General features: G+C 49.1%; 1 protein-coding gene across 2 annotated transcripts; it reads left to right on the forward strand.

Moving 5' to 3' along the window:
* Positions 1–544: 544 nt before the first annotated feature.
* On the forward strand, positions 545–21,398 carry GSN (gelsolin). Of its 2 annotated transcripts, none has more exons than XM_021543643.2 (17): positions 545–577; positions 12,805–13,006; positions 13,511–13,665; positions 14,497–14,658; positions 14,864–15,013; positions 15,246–15,335; positions 16,230–16,362; positions 16,586–16,674; positions 16,981–17,196; positions 17,752–17,885; positions 18,373–18,463; positions 18,650–18,820; positions 19,446–19,620; positions 19,889–20,013; positions 20,159–20,236; positions 20,660–20,720; positions 20,955–21,398. In XM_021543643.2, the coding sequence occupies exons 2-17, from the start codon at positions 12,814–12,816 to the stop codon at positions 21,122–21,124; spliced, it is 2,193 nt and encodes a 730-aa protein (XP_021399318.1). In that variant the 5' UTR covers positions 545–577; positions 12,805–12,813; the 3' UTR covers positions 21,125–21,398. The 2 variants fall into 2 exon arrangements, with proteins under 2 accessions (XP_021399318.1, XP_021399317.1); XM_021543642.2 differs by lacking the exon at positions 545–577 and adding an exon at positions 11,502–11,700.
* The last annotated feature ends 4 nt before the right edge of the window (positions 21,399–21,402 follow it).

Raw genomic sequence — 21,402 nt, forward strand, 5'->3', positions numbered from 1 at the left:
AAATTCACGTAACGAGGCATTAAAACATTGTCTGGCATTGACGGGATGGGGACATGTGGCAGCCGAAGGGCAGGACAGACCTGGCCGTGGTGGCCGAGGGGCTGGGCGAGTCCAGCCCCACTGGGGCCAGGGGCACGGGCGGTACCAGCACCGTGTCTCCTCGCTGCGGGGTACCTGTGCCAGGTCAGCTGTGCCCGGGTACCTGTGCCGGTAGCCGTGCCCAGCTGAGCCGTGCCGGGGTCCCGGTGCCCGTGTCCCGGTGCCCGAGCCCCCGTGCCGGGGTCCCGGTGCCGGGGTCCCGGTGCCGGGGTCCCCGTGCCGGGGTCCCGGTGCCCGAGTCCCGGTGCCGGGGTCCCGGTGCCCGAGTCCCGGTGCCGGGGTCCCGGTGCCCGAGCCTCCGTGCCCGGCTCCCCGCGGCGCCGCAGCCGCGCCCAGGGAGGCGGGCGGCGGGGCGGAGGCGGGGGAGCTCCGGGTCCCGCCCCCGGGGCTGCCCGGCCCTGCCCTGCCCGGCTCTGCCCTGCCCGGCCCTGCCCTGCCCGGCCCCGCAGCTGCCTCTGCCCGCGAGTGCCAGCACCAGGTAGGGCCGGGCGCGGCCGCCGGGGCTCCCCCGGCTCCTCGCCGCACGGCCGGGCGGAGGGCACGGGGACTCGGAGGGACGGAGGGAGGGGGCCGCGCTCCCGGGTCCCGCTCCCGGTCCTGTCCCGGGGCGTTTCCTGCGGCGTCTGCGAGGCTGTGCCGGGCTGTGCCGGGCTCCGCGGGAGCGCTGCCGCCCCGGAGCAGTTCTCGTCCCGCCGGGCCGAGGGGCGGAGGAGTCCCCCGCAACCGCTGCGCCTCTGAACGCCAGTGAAAGCAGTGCGAGTGGTGATGGGAACAGTGGGGGCTTGTTTGTTTTGTTCCTTGCCTGGGGGAAGAATGTTTGAAAGCTCTGTTTGAAGAGAAATTCAAAAAATGTAGACACTGAAAATATATTTAAAATGTTTCCTAGGAAGAGTGTTAAAAAAAAAAGTTATGGGGATGACTTGTTTCAAGGAGGCCTCATTAGTAAGTAGATCCCTCTTGGAATAAAACTGCTTTGAATGTTATTTACTCTTGGATGTAAAAAATCCAACTTTGCTAACAAGGATGATACTAGCATTGTTTCCCCTTAAGTCTTTTATTTTTCTTACTGATCATTACAATTTCCATTTTCCACTACCAACTCTGCATGATGCAAGTTTATCGGCAAAAAATAAATTTCTTTATTTCCTTTGTGAGAGTAGAGCATGTCTCAGCTCAGGGTGTCCTGCTCTGGAGTCAGAGGGGGTGGGAGTTCCTTAAATGCCTCTCCTCCTTTGGGCTTCTCAAACTGTTTTACAGGGTACCTTATAACATCCATCTGGAAAAATGAAGCAAAACCTGAGTACTGAGGAATGGCCTCTCACCGGTTATTGCAACTGGTTTCTCTTGGCCACGAGACTTTTTATTCCATAGTTTCTGCCATGGAGAGATGGGAGCAGAGAGAAGCAGAAGGCAGCCCCGTTTAACATCTGCTCCGTGGGATGGGTGCTGCTGGCATCGGCACCGCCTCCCTGCCCACCCCAGTGCCCGGCTGGCTGTGCTCGAGCTCTGTCCATCTCCAGAGCAGATCATGGCAACGCTGGCCTGGCACCGCCCGGGCTCTCCGTGTCCATCTGTACCATCAGCAGGCTTGCTGGAGTGCTGAGAAGTCCAGCTCTGTGGATTTCACTGGAATTCAGCAGGGAGAGAGGGTGGGAATTCTAGTTACACCTCAATAGTGGCACGAGTGGATGGTGAGCGCCTGAAATGTTACGTGTTTAAAGACAGGGAGAGATTTTCCAGTGGTTGTTAGAGAGTTCAGCTGAGTGTTAGTGAGAGCTGAGTACCTGCAGTGTCCCCAGAGGAATGACTCTGGCTCTTGGCAGTGCAGAGGCTTTCTCTGGCTGGATGAAATTCCAGTGCTATGGGGGAAACAGTGGAGAAATTGAACCAGCCATCAATCTTTGGCTGCTTCTGCATGTCAAAAGGGTGACAAGGCAGAAATGCAACTGCTGCTGCTAGTTTAACTTGGATTTTACAGGCACAAATCCAACCCGTTGTGAAGTTGTTCTTTTTATCAGCAAAGCAGGGATGGCAGCACTTTGCAATCCAGGTTCATGGCTCTGATAATGCCACCAGGGGGGATTGCTGCCAGCTCTGGCTAAAAGGCTGCCTGATGTGTTCCAGTGCAGGACTGTTTTTGTCATGATTTATATAATTTTGGGAGTTCTGCAGCCACATCCTGCATTGGTGGTGTGGGCAGCAGTGTCCCTGAGCCTCTGAGCCAGGGAAGGCGTTGGGACCTTCCTCTGGGGGGACAAGGAGCAGCAGGTTCAGCTGCTGACCCACACTGGGACAGTTCTTTCCCCCATCCCACATTCAGATAAAATAACTTTTTGTTGTGGCTTGGGTGTATTACAGAATTCCACTGGGAACTAAACCATTTTTTAAATAGCCCTGTGACGTATTTAGTGCTCAGGATTTATATCTGCTTTCAGCTCACTTACAAATACAAGCTTTCCATTTTAATCCAGTCCCAGACATTAGTGTTGCTGCTGAGTGGCATGCATGGGAAAGAGAATTTTGGACAGAAATGTGCAGCTTCACAAAACAACTATTTCCCTTTTTTACTTCGGAATCTAGAGACCTAAAGAAACATTTTTTTTGTTCTTTAAGCCGAGGTGATCAAGTTTTGCAGCTTGGTTGCAGTAAAGCAGAACATGGTTAAACACAGATATGAAGTGGCTTGGGTACAATAACTCCTGCAGCTGCTCTTGTTTTCTGCTCCCTTCCACAGCACTCGGGAATTATCATGTGAATGATCAAGTTCTGAGTGTGTATCTGTCTCCGCTTGATTATTATCAAATGTTTTCCCTGAAAAGGCAGGAGATTCTGATATGGACAATTTGTCTGTAACAAGCTGTGTATTATTTCTGTTGGTTAGTGATTGCCTGGTTCTCTGGACCAGGTATTTGATATACCTTCTACCAATTTCAGCTGAAAAGAAAATTATATATATTGATATTTCATATGTTTACTTCTAATCTGCTTTGGAACTTTTTAAACTCAAGACTCAAAGGATGTCTTGTGCAGTGGCTTTCAGAGGTCACTGAGGTTTTGCATTAGGAAGAAAACCTCAAGTTACCTTTTTTGTGAAGCTTTTGTGCAGCTCTTTGTGTACCTCTGTCACTTCATTTGTTCTGCTTCTCACAGCATTAGTTCAAGTGTGTGTCTATTCAGTCCCTTAATCATTAATTAATCACTTCAGACACTAAGAAGCCTAAGGCAATCAGAAAGAAATGCTCTGGATGATTAATTCTTTTGCTATAAAAGCACTAAACTTGCTGGAGCTCTCAGCTCTGAGCCACGCTGGAACTATTTTCCCTGTGTCAGACGAAGCTCCCTAGGTGGGGATAGTGCACAGCTCTTGAGCTGAAAGCTGGGGTTTGGCAGCTCGGGAAGTGTTTTTCTGCAGGAGGCTCCGCAAAGCAGTGGGAGAAGGGAATGCAGGCGGAGACAGCCCCGGGGCACGGCAGAGCGGTCCCGCTGGCTCAGCGCTGGCTCACAGCAGATGTTTGCACAGACATGAGAATGGAACAGTGCTCGGGCACTTTCCCTCAGGTCTGTCCTTGTGACTTTGGCAGTGGGGAAGTGTCTGGATCAGGGATTTCTGAATTCATTCAGGCATTTCAGTGAGGAGGAGAAAGGTAAATGGACGGGTGGTGGGACTGTCCGAGCACCGTGTGTGCACCAGGCCTGGATTTCAGAGGTTTTGCCTCTGCCTCATCTCTGCTTCCCAGCAAGTCACAGGCGTTGGCAGATTTTCAATATTTGCACTGTGTCCTACACCCTGATAGCACCGCCGCCCAGAGCAGATTCAGGGGGCCTCTTGCCAGCTGTCAGACACTGCTGGGTGCTCTGTTTGCCCTGCAGCAGGGTGCTCCTGCCCTCCGATCCAGCTGCCCCGCCCGGCGTGCCGCGGCAGCCGGGAAATGCCGGGAGCGCTCCCCGGCACAGCGCGGCCCCGGCTGTGCCCATCGCTGGCTGCTCCTGCCGCTCCAGGGCTGTGCCAGGGCGCTGCTACGTGGCACCGAAATCCCGGCCGAGATGGAATCAGGGCAGACTGTGTGCATTAAATGTCAGCCCAGTACTTCACACCTGCTCAGGGAAGGAAGTTGTGCTCTGAGAAGTCAGGAAAGGCAGTAGCAGCCTGTCTCAGCAGGACACCCAGGTATTTATCTCTGATTAGCCACGGATGATGCATTTGCAAGGTTAAATAGAGCTCTGACATGAGTGGAGCTAAGCAGAGCTCCGGGCTGCTTTGCAGTGCCGGGCTGTCTGGAAATGCCAGCTTGGAATGGCCATTCTGGATCCGGGCCCCTCAGGGAGCCTGGTGGTGCTGCTGGCATGGGAGGGGTTGATTTGGTTGGTATTTCTGGGATCTCACACTGCCCTCTGGAGAACGACCTTTATTTTACTTCGTTCAGTTTCTCAGCTTTGGGACTTGGTGAGCAGCTGTGTTCTCAGTCAGGATATTCCAGGTTGTCAGGTTTTGTGATCAATATTTGGGATGTGGTGGTGTCTGGATGGAAAGGTTAGATGGTATGGATTCTAAAGATTTATATATATTTTCCTTTTGCCTGTTTCAAAGTGTTCTTTTCTGACTATAGACTGTGGTTTTGGCCTTTCCTTTTCTCTTTTTTTGTTCCTCGTTCACCTCCCAGTGAGAACCTGGAGAGCTGGAATCGATCTCAGCTGAGATCCCAGCACAACTGGAGTGGGCGAAACAAGAGTTTGTATTAGGGCAGTCAGGCAGTGGGACACTGTCCAAAACCAAAGTTTAGACATATGTTATTTACTCAGTGTTTCCACATGCAGTAAAAGTACAGCTACAATTCAAAACAGCATCTTTAAAGCACTGGAAGAAATGAATCATCCTGGGATCTCTGAAGATGGAGAGAGGCTGCTACAGTGAGCGCTGACACCGTGAGGACTTTCCCTTCTTTCGGGCTGTCTGCTCTGACAATCCTTGTGGCTCCTCCACACCAGAGCCTGAATCCTGCTTGAGATGAAATCAAATGAAGCCCTCTCCTGTTAATCACGTAGCTCGCAGGGGGAAGGGATGATTTTGGCCTGTGTGTGTTTCCAGCATTGCCCTCTTGTGGCTGCGCCCGGCGGGATGGGAGCTCCGGGCGTTCCTGCCTGCGCCGCTCCCGTGCCTTGTGTTGGGCGGCTCTGGAGCCGGGAGCAGCCTGCGTGAGCATCTGCATCTTCAGCCAGTCATTAACACCCCGGCCACGCCTGCCTGTGTCAGGAGAGCTGGGGCAAAATGGAGAGGAGAGCTCTGGAACTCCCTTTCCACAGTGATTACTTGGAAGCTGGTGTTTGTGAGGGAAGCTGCTTCATGGGAAGTGGGGAAATAGGGGAGTCCTGTCTCTCCCTGAGGAGGAGGGTGGTGGAGATGTGCAGAAGCTGCCAGCACTGGTGTGTGCTGGGGCAGGAGTGGAGGAAGCTTTTGGTCACAGTTCCCTGCCAGCAGGTGAGCACAGGAGCCTGGAACCCTCAGCCTCACATTCTGCTCCTTGTCTGATCTGGAAGAAGCACCTTGATTTTTAATGTGTATTAAGTAAGATTAATTTTGTTAATCCTGAGTTGCTTCTTGTCTTGTGGAGGTTTTTGATGTGGAAAGTTGAATTCTGTGTGGAGCTGATGTGGAAGGCAGGAACTGATGGACTCCCACTGGCTCCATGGTGGCACCAGACCTGCTGTGCCCTGTCACAGTGGCATTAGCAAAATTCATTTATGTGCTTTCTACTCACTTATACTCAACCCCGACATCTGCCTGTAGCTCTCCTGCCCTTGTCCCACATGTGCAGTGACTCCTAAGTCCTTTCACCCTGTTGCCTGGCCTGGTGCTGCAGGAGGAGTGCAAGGCCACGCTCCGTGCTTCCCTTTTGGACTTGTTTTAGGCCATCTCTCCTGCTTCCCAGCCTTTCTCTGGCAAGAACGTGTTGCTTTTGCGTTATGGATCACAGATTGAACAACTTCTGTGCTGCAGAGGAATGTATCAGCTTGTTCTCTGGGGAAGTAAGAGTTTGCATGAAGTTGCAGATGATTTCCCCTGAACAGGCAGGACCTGGAGACTGGAGGAAGAACATCTGTGTCATTTCCCTGCAGCTGACCACAGGCATGTCTTCACTGCCTTCCTCAATGTGTTCTGGCTGTCACCAGCAGCTCTCTCTCTGGGACATAATCTGGGGAGGTAGTCATATTTTAATGTGCTGGTTTATGTCTTATGTGTTACATAAACACTCCTTAAATATTTTTTCAGCACTGAACAATGATTTGTGTTGGAGAATAATTCAGGATTTATTTTTGCTCCCCAGTGAATGAAAGTGGTTGGTGGTTTCCACTGATCCAGCCTTCCCTGTGCTGTGTGTGCTTAAGTGCATGATTCAGCTCTCAGTTATGCTCAAGGCAGGGCTCTGAACCAGCTGATTGTATCAGCAGATTTCCCTGGATGTGTTTCAGATGGCAGACCTGTCTAATCCCCAAAGCTTTCTCCCGTGGAAGTAATATTCTCCCCAATTTACATCACTGCAATTGAGATGAAACTCAGGTTTTTGGTTGAAGTTTTCTGCCTGGGTGCATCGGGCTGGAAGCTCTGTGTTTACTAAGTGGGTTTTCAAAAGGTACAGAGCCCAGAATAGAGCTGATGTGACTCATAGTGCAAACAAACAGCTGGAAAAAGTGAACAATACTCAAATCTTCTGGGCCTTCTAACTTGCTCAAGTGGTTTTGTAGGAATTTTAATTTAACAAATGCAAAAAACCTACTTGCCAGTTGCATAGCTAATGCTGGACTTCATGTCCTGGACTCTTGATCTGAGTTAGGCAGCTTGATTTTTTTTTTGGATTTGTGGCTTTTCTGTTAAGATGTAGCTGCAGGGAATGCCATTAATTGTGCTGCTCCTCATGCTGAGAGCTGAAATAGTTTATGGAGTCACCATGGCTGGGGAGGAGGAGGCTCTCCCATGCCAGTTTTTTCTTATTCCAAATAATCTTTGTTTACTGGCTGCTTCAAGGGATGGAAGGAAAGGGGCAGGGTTTAGTTTTATGTATATATGAGTTTAGGGCTGTCTGGAGACTGAAAACTCAGCTAATCCATCACTTTAGATATTTTTCAATGCTGTCCCCTTGGTTACAAAGCTGCAGTCCTGCCAGAGTTATTTTCAATGGTTTACTGAAGAATTACTGATATTCTATACTGGTTTGGCAGGGAAGCTGAAGGAATAAACAAATATTTCCATTTTCAGGGTGTGCTGTCATCACTGTGGATCCTGTGCTGAACTTTCTTTGTGTTCAGCAGCATCACGTCCTGAGTTTTGGATTGTCAGAACTCAAGTGGTTCTGTGCTGCTCACCCTCACAAGCTTTGTAAATCCATCAGAGTTTTTATGGGGCAGCAGCAGATCACAGAGTAAAGAAATGGCTGCATGGGCAGTCAGACAGTGTAGATTGTGTCCAAAGTGCACAAAGGGCTGAACCTGAAGCAAGGAGATAACTTGATTGGGTTTTTGTTCCTGTGATCTCTTCAGCATCGCTGTTATAGACCTGGGGAACGCAGCCCTTGCTCTGGGCTGTTACTGTGGCAAGCACAACCTGTAGATTTCCTCAGACTGATCATGCCAGGGAGATTATACCCCTTTGCCTCTTGCAAAACAAGGATTTAGGGTTTTCCTGTTGTTGCAGCAGCAATACAGCAGTAATTTACCTCTTCTGGCTCTTGGTACAGGCAGCCTGGAATGCTGTGAGATAAGGGAGGCTTTCTTTTTTGAGAACATATATTGTTGTTTATTTGGAGCAGTTCATATTCTCCAGGCAATGTTTGGCAAATAAATAAAAGGAAAGAGAGAGTTAGTTGGGTGGAAATGCAAATGTTTGCCCCCAAGGTACAATAAGGATTGGTATATGAGGGGCATTTTTGCAGCATGACTGTAGTGTGGATACAGACTCTACTCAGATTTACTGTTCTCATGTTTAAGAAACTCAGTCTGTATTTGCAAGTTATTTTGATGTTCTGCAAGTGTCATCCATTAAAATCAAAAATACAGCCTTTGCCATGTAGAAAGGCAGGAATTGATCCAGCAGTGAGCAGCAGGTGGTTTGGATGCTCTGTGGTGAAATGTTGTGTTGGCTGCAGCCCTTCCTGTGTGGGTTTTGTTTATGCAGCAGATTTAGACAAATTATCTGAACCCATCACGAGTCGACGCCGGAGCTGCAAATGAGCACAACCACATGGGGATGTGGGCTACCCTTGTTTCTGTCTCATTTAATTCAGCCAAGCTTTCCTGAGCAGCCCTGTGCAGGTAAGTCCTGACTATATTTGTGGGTATATTCAGGCATGAATTGCCACAAATTATTACAAATATGAATTGCCACAAACTATTACAACTGGGCCTCACAAAAAATGTGCTCATTTTTCTCTTGTTAGTAGCCAGTTGCCAAATGAAATAAAGATTTTTTTTCTTTCTTTCCCTGCTGTGAGTATTGGGTGATATTATCTTGTAGAAAGTGAGTTTAGCAACATCATTAAGCTTTAGATGGTGGTAGGCGTGAAGATGTGAGAGTGGATTTGACGTGGAGGAACCACACATTAAATATTATTATTAATTATGGATTTTGCAGTGTGGTGAGGCAGAGTAAGAGATTCCAGGCTCAGTGTCTGCAGGTTTTTCCTGAAGGGAACAGGAGATTCCTCTCAGCATGGCTGTGCTGGGCAGTGCAGAACTGGGCAGCTCCTTGGCAGAAATTCAGAGGAGAGTGAAGACAAACAGCCAAAGTGCTGCTGGTGTCAGGGTGGGAGGGCAGAGGAGACTGTCACAGCTGAGAGGGAGGCACGGCCACAGGGATGAGTGAGCAGAGCAGAGATGAAGAATTTAGGGAGGGAGGCAAAGAGAGCTGTGTGTTACAAGCTGCAGGCTGGAAGTAGGAAAGGTGCTTTGGGTACCAGGAGCCAGGAGCTGAGTCCCGGGTGGGAGGCGGTGGGAGCTGCAGCAGCGCTCAGGGCTTGCCCAGAGGATGCACAGCACGCCCGGGATTGCCCTGGGGCCTCTCTGCCTTTCCTGGCCTTCCCCCGGAGCAAACAGCCTCCAGCCTCGGGAGATCACTGCTGCTTCCCTGGAGCAGCAGCTCCAGGCTGCCCGTGGTCTGTGGGCCCCACACGGACTTTGTCAGTGTGAGCTTTTCCTGTTGGGTGCCCAGCAGTAAATCCCTGGGATTGTTCCTGCAGGCCTGACTCCCTCCCAGGGCATTCCTGGGCTGGCCTGTCCTGCTGGTGTGACCGCACATCTGGAGACCATAATGAGCTTGTTGTCTTCCAGTGGTTGCTCAAATCGTTGGACTATTTTTCCCCAAGTTCTTGTTTTCATCACTATGAAGCCAAGTGTCATTTAGCCGATCCATCTGCACTGAAATCCTGTATTTCAAGCACTTTCCTTGTTTTCCTTAAACAACTTTCCTTTGCATAAGAGGTTGGCTGTGCATAGCACCATTTCTGGGACCAAGCTGGACACTTTTATTAACAGCAGCTTTGAAAAGTGCCTGCTTTCCATGTCTCCATCCGGACACCCTTTTCAGTAGAGCCCTGGCGATCTCAGCTGGCAAGTGCCCTTAGAACAATGTCCAGGGTAAACATTTCTGGGGCTTGATTTAACAATGCAACACTTGCTGCCAGCAGTGATAACCCAAACCAGCTGCTGGGGTAGATTTACACCTATTCCCTTCAGGAATGGCTCAGATTAATTAATTTTATGAAAGAAATATGCAATTTATGCACTGTAGCCCTCTCTCAGTTTTTTGCCTCTATTTATATATTGCAGTTAATTGGCAATGCAAGCTTGGGCTTACAAAATGCCAAATTAATTAGGAGACTAAATAAATGTTTTTTCAAAGATATTGTGCCTGCATATATCTGTGAATTACAATATCCTACAGTGGGATGTTAATGAAGGAGATTATCCTGGGTCTTTGTGCCTTCAGTCTGTGAGGTTTGCCCAGATGTGGGACTATACAGGTATTTAATTTAGAAATAAAAAGTCCAGAGTATTTTTCCATTTGGAAAGGACCTATCTCTTTCTAATGTTATGCAACACAGTCATTTTGGTTTGGGTTTGCTGCAGCTGCCAAAGCCTTTCACAGCTGCCTTTCTTAGAGTCAAGGTTCCAACATGTTTTTCAGTGAGACTTAGACCTCTGACACTCTGAACTTCCTTCACAGAGATCAGAAATACCAACAGGACTAGCACATTGTTTTTATTGTCCGTTTCAGTTTGAGACTTTCCAGTGAGATTTTCAAAGGTACATTGCCAAGGTGACAGTTCAAATTAAAATGCATCAGCTTGCACAAGAGAGCAACAGAGTGCTCTTGGGAGAGAGGGAAAGAAAATACCCTCATGGAGAGTGGAGAAAGCACAAAGCAGGGTCTGCTCTTTCCTTCCTGGAAGTTTTATTGTGGAGTTTTATGGGTGGAGGGTTTGGCCCCTTATTTAAGAATCTTTTGAGAGATTCTGACCGTGGAAAGCTCAGCCTGTCAGGAATTGTCCCCTGGGTGTGTTCAGAGCCCAGTGGCAGGACTCCACATTGTGTGGCTGCTCAGTTCCTGAGGGCCACAGGGAAAGGCTCCTGCTCACTTCACTCGCTGCAAACACTTGGAGAACGTGATAGTTGAACTTGCTGCAGTGTGAGGTATTGGAAGAGTAATCTCTTTATTGGTGGCAGATTGTTGGGGTGCTACAATCAGCCCTGTTGTAATTCCTTTGGGCTGAGTAGGTTTGATGGCTCTTGTGTTCCTGTCACAGGGTGTTGCTACACCCTCAGAAATACTTGGTTGTGAAATTATTGAATTGCTGAATGAGCTTTTGTTCTGTCACCTACAGGACTCTGAATGCTCTGTTGTGCTCCGGGAGCTGAAATCCATCAGTGCCTCCCCAAATCCTCCCGAATTGTTCCTGCCGGTGCGGTGTGCGGGGCTCATTCAGCCCTCCTTCACGGGCTGAACCCCGCTCCTCTGGCAGCTTCAGGGAGCTGAGGGTGCATCCCCCATCCTCAGGCTGCTCAGCTCCATCCTTGTCTTCCCCAAAGTCTTTCCCTGCCAGCTGGAGCCGCCGTGCTGCTCCTCTGCGTCTCATCAACTCCCCAGCTCTCAGCTGACAAAATGCTGCCTGTGTTGCTGATGTCTCTGAGTTTCTGCCCGTGAGGGGCCGTTTGGCCCGTGTGACCCTGGCTGTGCTGTCGGTCATGGATCGCACTTCGTGCGAGCGAGCGCCTGCCGGGCTCCGGGAGAGGCTCGGCGGTTCCAGCAGCATTGTTTGCACGAACGCGTTCCGCCCCTGTGCTGCCGAGGGGGTGGGTGTGTTTGTCCCCGATAAAAGATTGGCTTCTGCCCCTCATCTGCCCCAGCAGCCAGAGGAGCCGGGAGCTGGGACTCCCCGCAGCTCGGCAGGAGCAGGGAGAAGCCCTTTGCTCCTAGAAATGGGCAGGAAGGACTTGAGTTACCTTTTCCTCACCATTTTCTGCACAGTGGCTCTGAAGCTGAGCTCTGTCAGCTCCATGTCTGTGGCAGGGCTCGGATATGTTGTTACAGCAGCTCTTGTGCTTTCGGCTGTGGTAAGTGATGGACATCACAATTAAACGCTGAAAAACTTCTGCTTCCAGCTACTTACAGGAATCCATCTCCTTCAACTCTTTGTCAGCGTTTGCCCAGTTTTAGTGGGAATTTGGGAGGATTCAGGCAGGCTGGAATCATGGTGATAAAGTTAATTCTTTTCCATCTTTGATATCTGATTTCAGCTTAGGAATCACTTTGATACCTAACTTACTATTTTGCTTTCTAGCTTGTAACATTCTTTATTTCTGCCTTGAAAACTGAGCATATTTTACTTTTGTCCATCAGCTGCTGTGAACCATCTTCTTTGTCAAAGTACTGAATGCTTCTAATGTAGTATTGTAATGTTTTCTTCCCTGTTACCTGATAGCTCTCAAAGGCATGATGTGATCAATGGACAGTCTTCATTGCCAATACACCAGAAATGTTGTATTTCCTTCCAGAATTAACAAAGTGAATTATTTTATAAGAAAGTGTTCATTATGTTTGTTCGAAAATAAAAAAAGGATATTGCACTGTGTTGATATATTGCATAAGTATGGCAATAAACATATTAAACCAAAATTGCAGTGTCCTTAGGGCAGGATGTTGTGTAAATTAATGTAATTCCTACAAGGGAGGAGTTAAAATAACAGGTCAGAACAGAAGAGCTTTAAGAAACCTCTTAATTACCTAAATATTCAGTGATATTCACAGCATTTTCAATTTGGTTTTCTAAATATTTTTGCAAATTTTTCCAAAATTTTTCTTTCCCACAGCCTGGAATGTCAAGCTTCACTTATGTGCCATACTAAAAAGTTATAAATTAGTAAGAAAAATACAGAGATTAAAATGCAGAGAGAGAGGACAAGAGTCTCGAAGAGGATAAGCCAGTAATAAACCAAGAAGTAGAGATGATTGGAAGTGAAAATTGACAGTGATCAATGGAGAGGGATTCTTTCCACACACATCCTTATTTTTTCCCCCCTTTAAAACTCAGTGCATGAGAAAAAAAGGAAACTTTCCACTTTTTGGCTGGCACAGCAAGTTAGGAGATGAGAAGCAATTTAATTTAAAGACTTCCTTGTGTCCTGCCCACTGAACAGCACCCTCTGTCTCACCCCCAGCCTGTCAGCATGGTGGAACACGCCGAGTTTTTGAAGGCTGGGAAGGAACCCGGCCTTCAGATCTGGAGGGTCGAGAAATTTGATTTGGTGCCAGTGCCAAAAAACCTGTATGGAGACTTCTTCACTGGAGATTCCTACCTGGTGCTGAACACCATCAAGCAGCGCAGCGGGAACCTCCAGTATGACCTGCACTTCTGGTTGGGTGAGTGCTGGGAGTGTCCCTGCAGAGCTGGGACCCAGAGTGACCCCTGAGCCTCTGCTCCACCATGGCCAGGAAACGTTACCCAAGGAAATAAAAAGCAGCACAGTGAGAATGCACTGCTGGGGGTAAATAGCCCTACTCGTGTCAAATATTTGTGTGGTCTCTGCAATAGAGAGTACAGCCACCTCTGATCCTAAAACCAGCTTTTCCTGGCAATAGGACAGGCAAGTCCCTGTTCTGCAGAGGTTCACAGGGAAGGCAAGATCTCAGGTGAAGTCTGGTTCAAATCCTTTTTGCCTGAAAGGAGGGAGGTCAGGTGTGTTCCTCCTGATGAGTGGGATTTTTGCCTCTCCTAAGTGCCCTCTGCTGTCATGTCACAGAGCCTGCAAACCCCAGGCTCTTTGACAATATCACAGTTAAATCTGCTTTCTCCTCCTGTGTTTGCACAGTAGAATGCAGAGGCAGAGCCTGCATCCCCTCCCAGTGTCCCTTTCCATGTTTCAGGTGATGAAAGCTCTCAGGATGAGCGTGGGGCTGCTGCCATCTTCACTGTGCAGATGGATGAGCACCTGCAGGGGAAGGCTGTGCAGCACCGCGAGGTGCAGGGCCACGAGTCCCCCACCTTCCTGGGCTACTTCAAATCTGGCATCAAATACAAGGTGGGTGATAACTGACCCAAGTTTGCAAGAAATGGCATCCTGCCCAATTCCCAGGAGAGTGAGATTTGCCCTTTTTCCAGTTGCTTAAAACCCATTCTCAGCCAGATGTTTTCAATGAGTTGGAACTCAACAGGGTGGAGAACAGCAGATCCCAGTGGGAGAAATTTGGCTGAATTAATAATACACAAGGAAAGCCCCAGAAAGTTTTAGGAATCAAGGTTTTGTTTTTCTTCAAGAGGCAGAGGAAAGAACAGTCCCAAGGCACCTGGAATGAATTTAAGAAGCAGCAAAGTTAATGGGAAACGCCTACCCAGGAGATTTGATTTCTCCCCACTTGCATAACAGTTTGACCTTGCAGTCTCTGTGCTTAGCCCACCCTGCCAGCATGTGCAATGTTTTGGTAAAGGAGATGAACAGTAGTGGGAGTTACTCCTCCCTGCCATCACAATCAAGTGGGATAGAAGTGAAAACATGCAGTCAAGCAGTTGTGTCTGTTAAGAATCCAAAGGCACAAGGAAAGTGATATCAGGTCACATGCTTGCAAAGTGCTCACACTTCCTCATGACTGAGACTTTCCTGATCTTTCTGTTTTGTTTATTTCCCACTCGCTTGTTGTTACTTTTATTCATTTAAAGTTGGTTGTGCTTTTTTTGAGCATAACTGACATGGGTCCTGTTGCCTGCATCGATAAATAATTCCCAGTGTCTATCAGCAGAGAAAGTGAATCCTGAGCTTGGGATAATTTCTGGTAGGCAGGACAAGTTATACACAGGGGAATACACTCTTCCCCCCAGTCCTGGTATGAATCCTTGCTGCTGTGTTTCCCCCCAGGCTGGTGGTGTGGCTTCTGGCTTCAGGCACGTGGTTCCCAACGAGGTCACTGTGCAGAGGCTGCTGCAGGTCAAAGGCAGGCGAACAGTCCGGGCCACGGAGGTCCCTGTGAGCTGGGACAGCTTCAACACTGGGGACTGTTTCATCCTGGACCTGGGCAGTGTGAGTACCACATCAAAGGCAGGTGTGGCAGAATTCAAGGGGCAGGAGGTGTCTGACCTTCACATACGTTTTATTTTCCCCCACTCTGCTGAAGCCATCTCAGTGCTGAGCATCCTGAAACACTGACATAGTCCAGTCCCAGCTGAGTCCTGTCTCACCTAGAGAGGTGCTGTCATGCTCTGACACGACTTTCTCCTTTCCCCAGAACATCTTCCAATGGTGTGGCTCCCAGAGCAACCGGCAGGAGCGGCTGAAGGCCACGGTGCTGGCCAAGGGGATCCGGGACAACGAGCGCAACGGGCGCGCCAAGGTCTACGTGTCCGAGGAGGGATCCGAGCGCGAGGAGATGCTCCAGGTTATTCCCTCTGTCCATTTGTCCTTGCTGGTGTGTGGAAGAAAGGTGGGGTGGGTGGTGTGTGTGGTATAAACACACAGCTCAGTGCAGACCTGGTCCTCTGCACCGCTGGGACATCAGAGGGAATTACATGACTGATCTGGAATTCTCTTCCACTCATTCTCTTGACTGGAGCACGTGGGAAAGAAGATCCTCTTGGACTGGTTGGTAATGATTTTTCTCTCCCTCACAGGTTCTGGGACCAAAGCCCAGTTTGCCAGCAGGAGCTTCTGATGAGACCAAAACTGACACAGCCAACAGGAAATTGGCTAAGCTGTACAAGGTAATGAGGAACCCTGATGTAACTCAGGGGAGATTGGAGTGATCTTTGTGAAATTGGATGGAGGTGCAATAGCAGAGAGGAGCTGAGCTGCTCTGAGTCCTGCTCCTGCCACACTCTACTTCTTAACAACTTTTATGTATGAACCTTGGTTGCTTACACTGCATGTTCATGTACTTCCTGTTTGTTTGTCACCACTTATGACTGTAGTGAGACAGCTGGAACTTTCAGGAATTCTTGAGAGAAAGGTGGAGTGTGAAATAAGGGAAAAGGGAATTTTCCTCTGTGCTAGGAATTGTGTTAGGAAGGTGACAGGAAAGAACTAGAACAGTGAGCCTGAGAAGCAGGACCTGCCCCTTTCTAACACCCAGATGAAGCCATGATTTGGAAGGTGCCATTTGCCATCCACTTTGCGAGTGGAGAAGAGTGTCCAAGGCTTCTTGGGAGGAATCTTCCCTAAGCAACCTCTGGTATCCATGGGATGAATATCTGCTAAGATGTTATGTGGCACTTTAATCGTCAGTCAGTAGAGGAACTCAGATTTTGAACCCCATTTGATAAAGGGGGGCTGTTCCCAGTTACCCTTCAGTTCCTGTGTGCACTTGGCTTGCTTTAGAAGCTATTTCCTTTGCACTGAGGATATTTCTCATTTTGGACCAATTTCTCCTTGGTCCCAGCAGTATCTGCTTTGCTAGAAATAGTTTAAATCTTCAGAGTAAGTGTTATGTTTTTGCCATACTGTTGCTGTATCAGAGCTATCCTGTTTGAAAACAATAGTGCCTGCAGCAGCCAGTGCATTCCAATGGATTTCCTTTCCCCTCCCTGAGTTCTGAGCTGTGGCCACGGAGCAGCAGGGAGCAGAGGGTGCCTTATGTGACCTCTGCTGTGCTGTCACAGGTCTCCAACGGGGCTGGGAACATGGCAGTGTCCCTGGTGGCAGATGAGAACCCCTTCTCCCAGACAGCCCTGAGTACAGATGACTGCTTCATCCTGGACCACGGCACAGATGGAAAGATCTTTGTTTGGAAAGGTACCTGAGGGAACCAGGGAGAAAGGAATTAATATCATAAATGGAAGGGCAGTTGTTCTCTCTAGCCATCACAACAGGCATGAAAGAGATATAACAATGGTCATTTGTTATTTGGCATAATTTATCTGAAAGGCTGGGCCCTTCTACTTTGGCAGAAGGTACCTGGGACAGTTTCTTCTCTGGTAAAAAAACCTGACCCCCTTTCTCTCTATTTTCATTAAAGGCAAAGGTGCCAACTCCGAAGAGAAGAAGGCAGCACTGAAAACAGCCTCAGAGTTCATTGACAAGATGGGTTATCCCAAACACACCCAGGTAAGGACCTGTGACCAAGCACTGGGGTCACTTTTCTGCCACGTGGGCCAAGGACTGCAGAGCACAGATGGCTCAGGTGATGTGTCCCTGTTGAGTGCCTCCTGTTGTGGGAGATCTGCTCTGTTTTGGGAGATTCTGCAGTGCTGCTCCTGGGCTAGAGCAGCATTTGCTGCAGCAGAGCTGGTAGCTAAAGTTTCTTCCTCTCAGATACTGTTTTAGCTTTTCCATGATCGCTTCTAAGAGTGAAAGAGAGTAGATAAATCTGCTGTTCTTAGGGAGATGGTTCTAAAGGCTCATTCCCTTCAGATCCAAGTCCTCCCTGAGAGTGGTGAGACACCTTTGTTCAAGCAATTCTTCAAGAACTGGCGGGACAAGGACCAGACAGAAGGGCTGGGGCAGCCTCATGTTTCTGGCCACGTTGCCAAGATTGAGCAGGTCCCTTTCGACGCAGCCACCCTGCACAGCTCCAAGGCCATGGCTGCCCAGCACGGCATGGAGGATGATGGCTCTGGCAAGAAACAGGTCAGTGGTGCCACAATCCCTCTGGGAAGCTTACCAAACTTTTCTTCCTACTTGATGGCATTGCTGCAAGAGCAGCAAGATAAAAGGAGGCCAGAGAGCCATCAACACTGAGGTCTTGTAACTAGCGGGGGAATTTCTGACACCAGAAATAGCAGCAGGGTCTTGAAAGCCCTGCAGAAAAGTGGGGTTGATTCTGATGCCATGATTTCCCAGCACTGTGGAAATGGGTTTATTCCTCCTACTGATTATTCTCCCTGTTGCCATTGCGTGTATGCCTGTCCTGGAGCACCTGGGTTCATGACTTTGAGCGTGGAAGCAGGGGTGGAGTTGGGCTTGAAGGGCTTGAGGGCTGTCCAGAAGCCCACAGTGGGCCTGGCCGAGTTTTGGCTGTTTAAGAGGCCCCGAAAAGCCTCCAAGCTCCGTTGGGATGGGAATGGTCCCGGCAGGTCTCGGCAGAGGGCGCGGCAGCACCGCCGGCTCCGGGATGCGGAATTCGGGGACAGCGCGGGCCGGCAGCGGGCTCGCTCTGCAGCGCCTCTGCTCCTCTCCCGCCAGATCTGGAGAATAGAAGGCTCCGAGAAGGTGCCGGTGGACCCCGCCACGTATGGGCAGTTCTACGGCGGGGACAGCTACATCATCCTGTACGATTACCAGCACGACGGGAAGCGGGGACAGATCATTTACACCTGGTACGGGACTTCCCCTGGGGTAGGGCAGGAAACGCTGGGGCTGCGTGGGGCTGCGAGTCCGCTCGGAAAATCGATCACTGCTGGTTCCCGCTTTCAGAGGATCTTTGGGGGATAAAGTTTCACCCTGGATAACTTTCCCTTGCAAACAAAACAATACCAGAGGTCTGGGATGTTTCATTTGAAGTGGAACAATGGAGGCAATTACTGTGTGGAGCTTTTTTTTTCCCAGTTCCCCCCCTTGGTTATTACTCCCTTCTTTGGATCAAGCTCTGCTTATCTAGGAAAATGCTGCTTATCTAGGAAAGGTTCTTATCTCCCCCTGTACTCACTGTGCTACAATAGAGAATAAGGAATTTCTCCTTTGTGTTGAAGGAAGTGCTGCAGAGATTCAGTTAAAAAGGGTTTCCTTAACTTCTCTTGATCTCTGTAAGGTGTGGGGCTGGGGAAAAGGTTGAGAATAAAGCTGGGATTTGGCCTTGTTCTCCAGGCAGGGCGCCGACTCCACACAGGATGAGATTGCAACCTCTGCATTCCTCACAGTACAGCTGGATGAGGAGCTGGGAGGCAGCCCCGTGCAGGTAAAGAGACCCAGCAGAACAACCCTAACAATGCTAACACTGGACAAATAAAGAATATATACATATATTAAACACCTGCCCCAGCCGGGTGCTCTGTGAATATTCTAGCTCAACAGAGGGTTGTAAAAGCCATTTCTGGTTAGTCTCGTGCCCCTCAAAACTGACAGCAAGTTTCTTTTTCTTCAGAAACGGGTAGTGCAAGGCAAAGAGCCTCCTCACCTGATGAGCATGTTTGGTGGAAAGCCCTTGGTTGTTTACAAGGGTGGAACCTCGAGGGAAGGAGGCCAGACTGCCCCTGCGGCAACGCGGCTGTTCCAGGTCCGCTCCAGCACCTCCGGAGCCACCAGAGCAGTGGAGGTACGTGGAGGGAGAGGCAGCCTCGGTGTTGTGTGCACAGCCCACAATGGGAACATGATCCACTGAAGAGTTCTGTTCCCTCCATGGAAGAGGAACCTGGGTCAGGACATGGGTTCAGAGCCCCACTTCTCTGAGAGAAAATGAATACAAATACCTCTGTGCAACAGCAAAGAGGAAATTAAATCCTGGTGAGGAGAGGGCAGTGGCTTATGGCTGACTCCCCAAGTTTCCAGCTTCAAGAGACTTGTCCTTGTTGACACAGAGGAGTTGGTGTTAATGATTGATCAGTGTTGACAGCAGGGACTGTTCTGCCATGGGCTCCCCAGTGAGCTCCTAAATCTCCCACTATAAGCACCAGGACTGGTGCAAAGACAGCCAGGCATTCCTGCTAGAGGTCATGTGTACCTGTAGTCACACACTGAAACAGTTATTTACTCTTCCCATGTGGAAAATCTATCTCATCACTTGAACACAGGGAATATACAGCACATCTGATAGCCTTACATGCTCATGTGGAAAATCTTGTTGTAGTTTATTCAACTGTAGGTTCTGGTTTGGTTTTGAAGTAACAGGCTTTGTGTAGTGGATGGTTACACCTGACACCTGCAGTATTCCTTCTTTTCAGCTGGATCCTACAGCCAGTCAGCTGAACTCCAATGATGCCTTTGTCCTGAAAACTCCCTCTGCTGCCTACCTGTGGGTTGGCCAAGGAGCCAGCAACGCTGAGAAATCAGGAGCACAGGAACTGCTGAAGATACTGGGAGCTCGCTCAGTACAGGTTGCTGAGGGCAAAGAACCAGGTGAGGAGGTCACAGTGGAGTCTCTGATAATTTCTGTGTAGCTGCACATCCTCAGCAATTATTTCATGGATATTTTGTCTCCCAGAACAAGAAGATGTGGACATGGGCAAGAGGGGCTTCTTGGGGTTATTTTTATTGTTCAACAGTGCTCTCATTAATGTCTGAAGGCCATTGGGACTTTCTGACCTGGAAAAATGCTTCAAGTCCTGCCCAAACCACAACCCTGGTGTGGGTTCCTTGAACAGAAGCATTGGTCTTTGTTTTCCAGAGAATTTCTGGGCAGCGTTGGGTGGCAAAGCTCCGTATCGCACCTCGCCCCGCCTCAAGGACAAGAAGATGGACGCTCACCCCCCGCGTCTCTTCGCGTGCTCCAACAAGAGCGGGCGCTTCACCGTGAGTGTCCAGGGGATTCATCCAGCATCCACCTGACAGAGAAGCTCAGGCCCAGCTGCTCTGAGCCCCCCACCAGCTTCCACCTGATCTTCCTTCGTGTGGTTTGTCCTGAAGCCTGTGTTCATCTGAACCCTCTGTTTTCTAGATTGAAGAAGTTCCTGGAGATCTGACTCAGGATGACCTTGCCACAGATGATGTGATGCTCCTGGACACATGGGATCAGGTATGTCACATTTACAGGGGGACAAGAGGAGCACAGAATAGGCACAGATTGGCTCTAGAGAGAGACCTGAGCCACAATAGCCAGAGGTGCTGTTGTATTACAGATTCAGCACACATCAGCCACAAGTCAACTCGGAGCTGAATTTTGATGTTTTATAGAAAAATGTTCAAGGTCTGCTAACTTTCCCCTGATGTTAAGCTAGTGTAGATTTTTTTCAAGGGTATACAATGTATGTAGATAAAATGCAGGCAAAAACCTTCCCATTATTGACCAATAGAGCTTTGATCATGTTGGTCAACAATGCGGGCACACCAACAGGACGATTTTTTGGTTTGTGTCACACTGTTCACTGAGGTTCCTTCTAAATTATCCCTTCATAAAGAGAATGATTGTTGCTGAAGTAATTAGTATTTTTATCTTTAGGTCTTTGTATGGATTGGGAAAGATGCACAAGAAGAAGAAAAGACTGAGGCACTGAAATCTGGTAATGTCACATTTTCCTCTGAACTGTCCCTTTCTCATTTTCTCACTGTGTGATCATGACTCAGGCAATTTATACTCTGACAGGCATAGTTAAAACCATAGGGCACAAACTTTCAGTGGGTATTTGTGTTCAAGTGGCCGATGTGAAGCTGCCTCTCTGGCAGCCATTTAGCCCCAGCTGAGCTGCTGCTCTGCAGGCCTGGTGCTCAGCGAGCTCCCCTCCCTGTGTCCCCAGCCAAGCGCTACATTGACACAGACCCCTCCTCGCGGGACAAGAGGACCCCGGTGACCATCGTCAAACAGGGCTTTGAGCCTCCCACCTTCTCCGGCTGGTTCCTGGGCTGGGACGATGACTACTGGGCTGTGGATCCCCTGCAGAGAGCAATGGCAGATGTGGATGTGTGAGGAATGTTTGAAACAGAGCAAGTTCAGTGCCTTCAATGCCTTCAAGAGCTCCTTCCTCCTGCAGGATGTATGTTAACGAGGGAATGATGTTAATAGCCAATTAGCTGTGCAATAATTTCCGAAAACAATCACGATCAGTCATTGACCCTACTTCTTGCTTTGATGATATTTAATACAATAAAGCTTGTATGAAATATGGGAAGAACGGAAATGGTGGGGTTTGTTACGAAGAAAACATTAAAGAGCAGCTGTAGAGACTCCATGTTTGAACACACCTT

This window comes from Lonchura striata, chromosome 22 (genome assembly GCF_046129695.1).
Source record: "Lonchura striata isolate bLonStr1 chromosome 22, bLonStr1.mat, whole genome shotgun sequence".
NCBI lineage: Eukaryota > Metazoa > Chordata > Aves > Passeriformes > Estrildidae > Lonchura > Lonchura striata.

Coding starts and splice junctions, on each gene's coding strand:
- GSN (XM_021543642.2), top strand. CDS start 11,566: ATGGGCAGGAAGGACTTGAGTTACCTTTTCCTCACCATTTTCTGCACA. Junction 16,363..16,585: donor AAAGATCTTTGTTTGGAAAG/GTACCTGAGGGA, acceptor TTTTCATTAAAG/GCAAAGGTGCCAACTCCGAA. Junction 20,014..20,158: donor ACAAGAGCGGGCGCTTCACC/GTGAGTGTCCAG, acceptor TCTGTTTTCTAG/ATTGAAGAAGTTCCTGGAGA.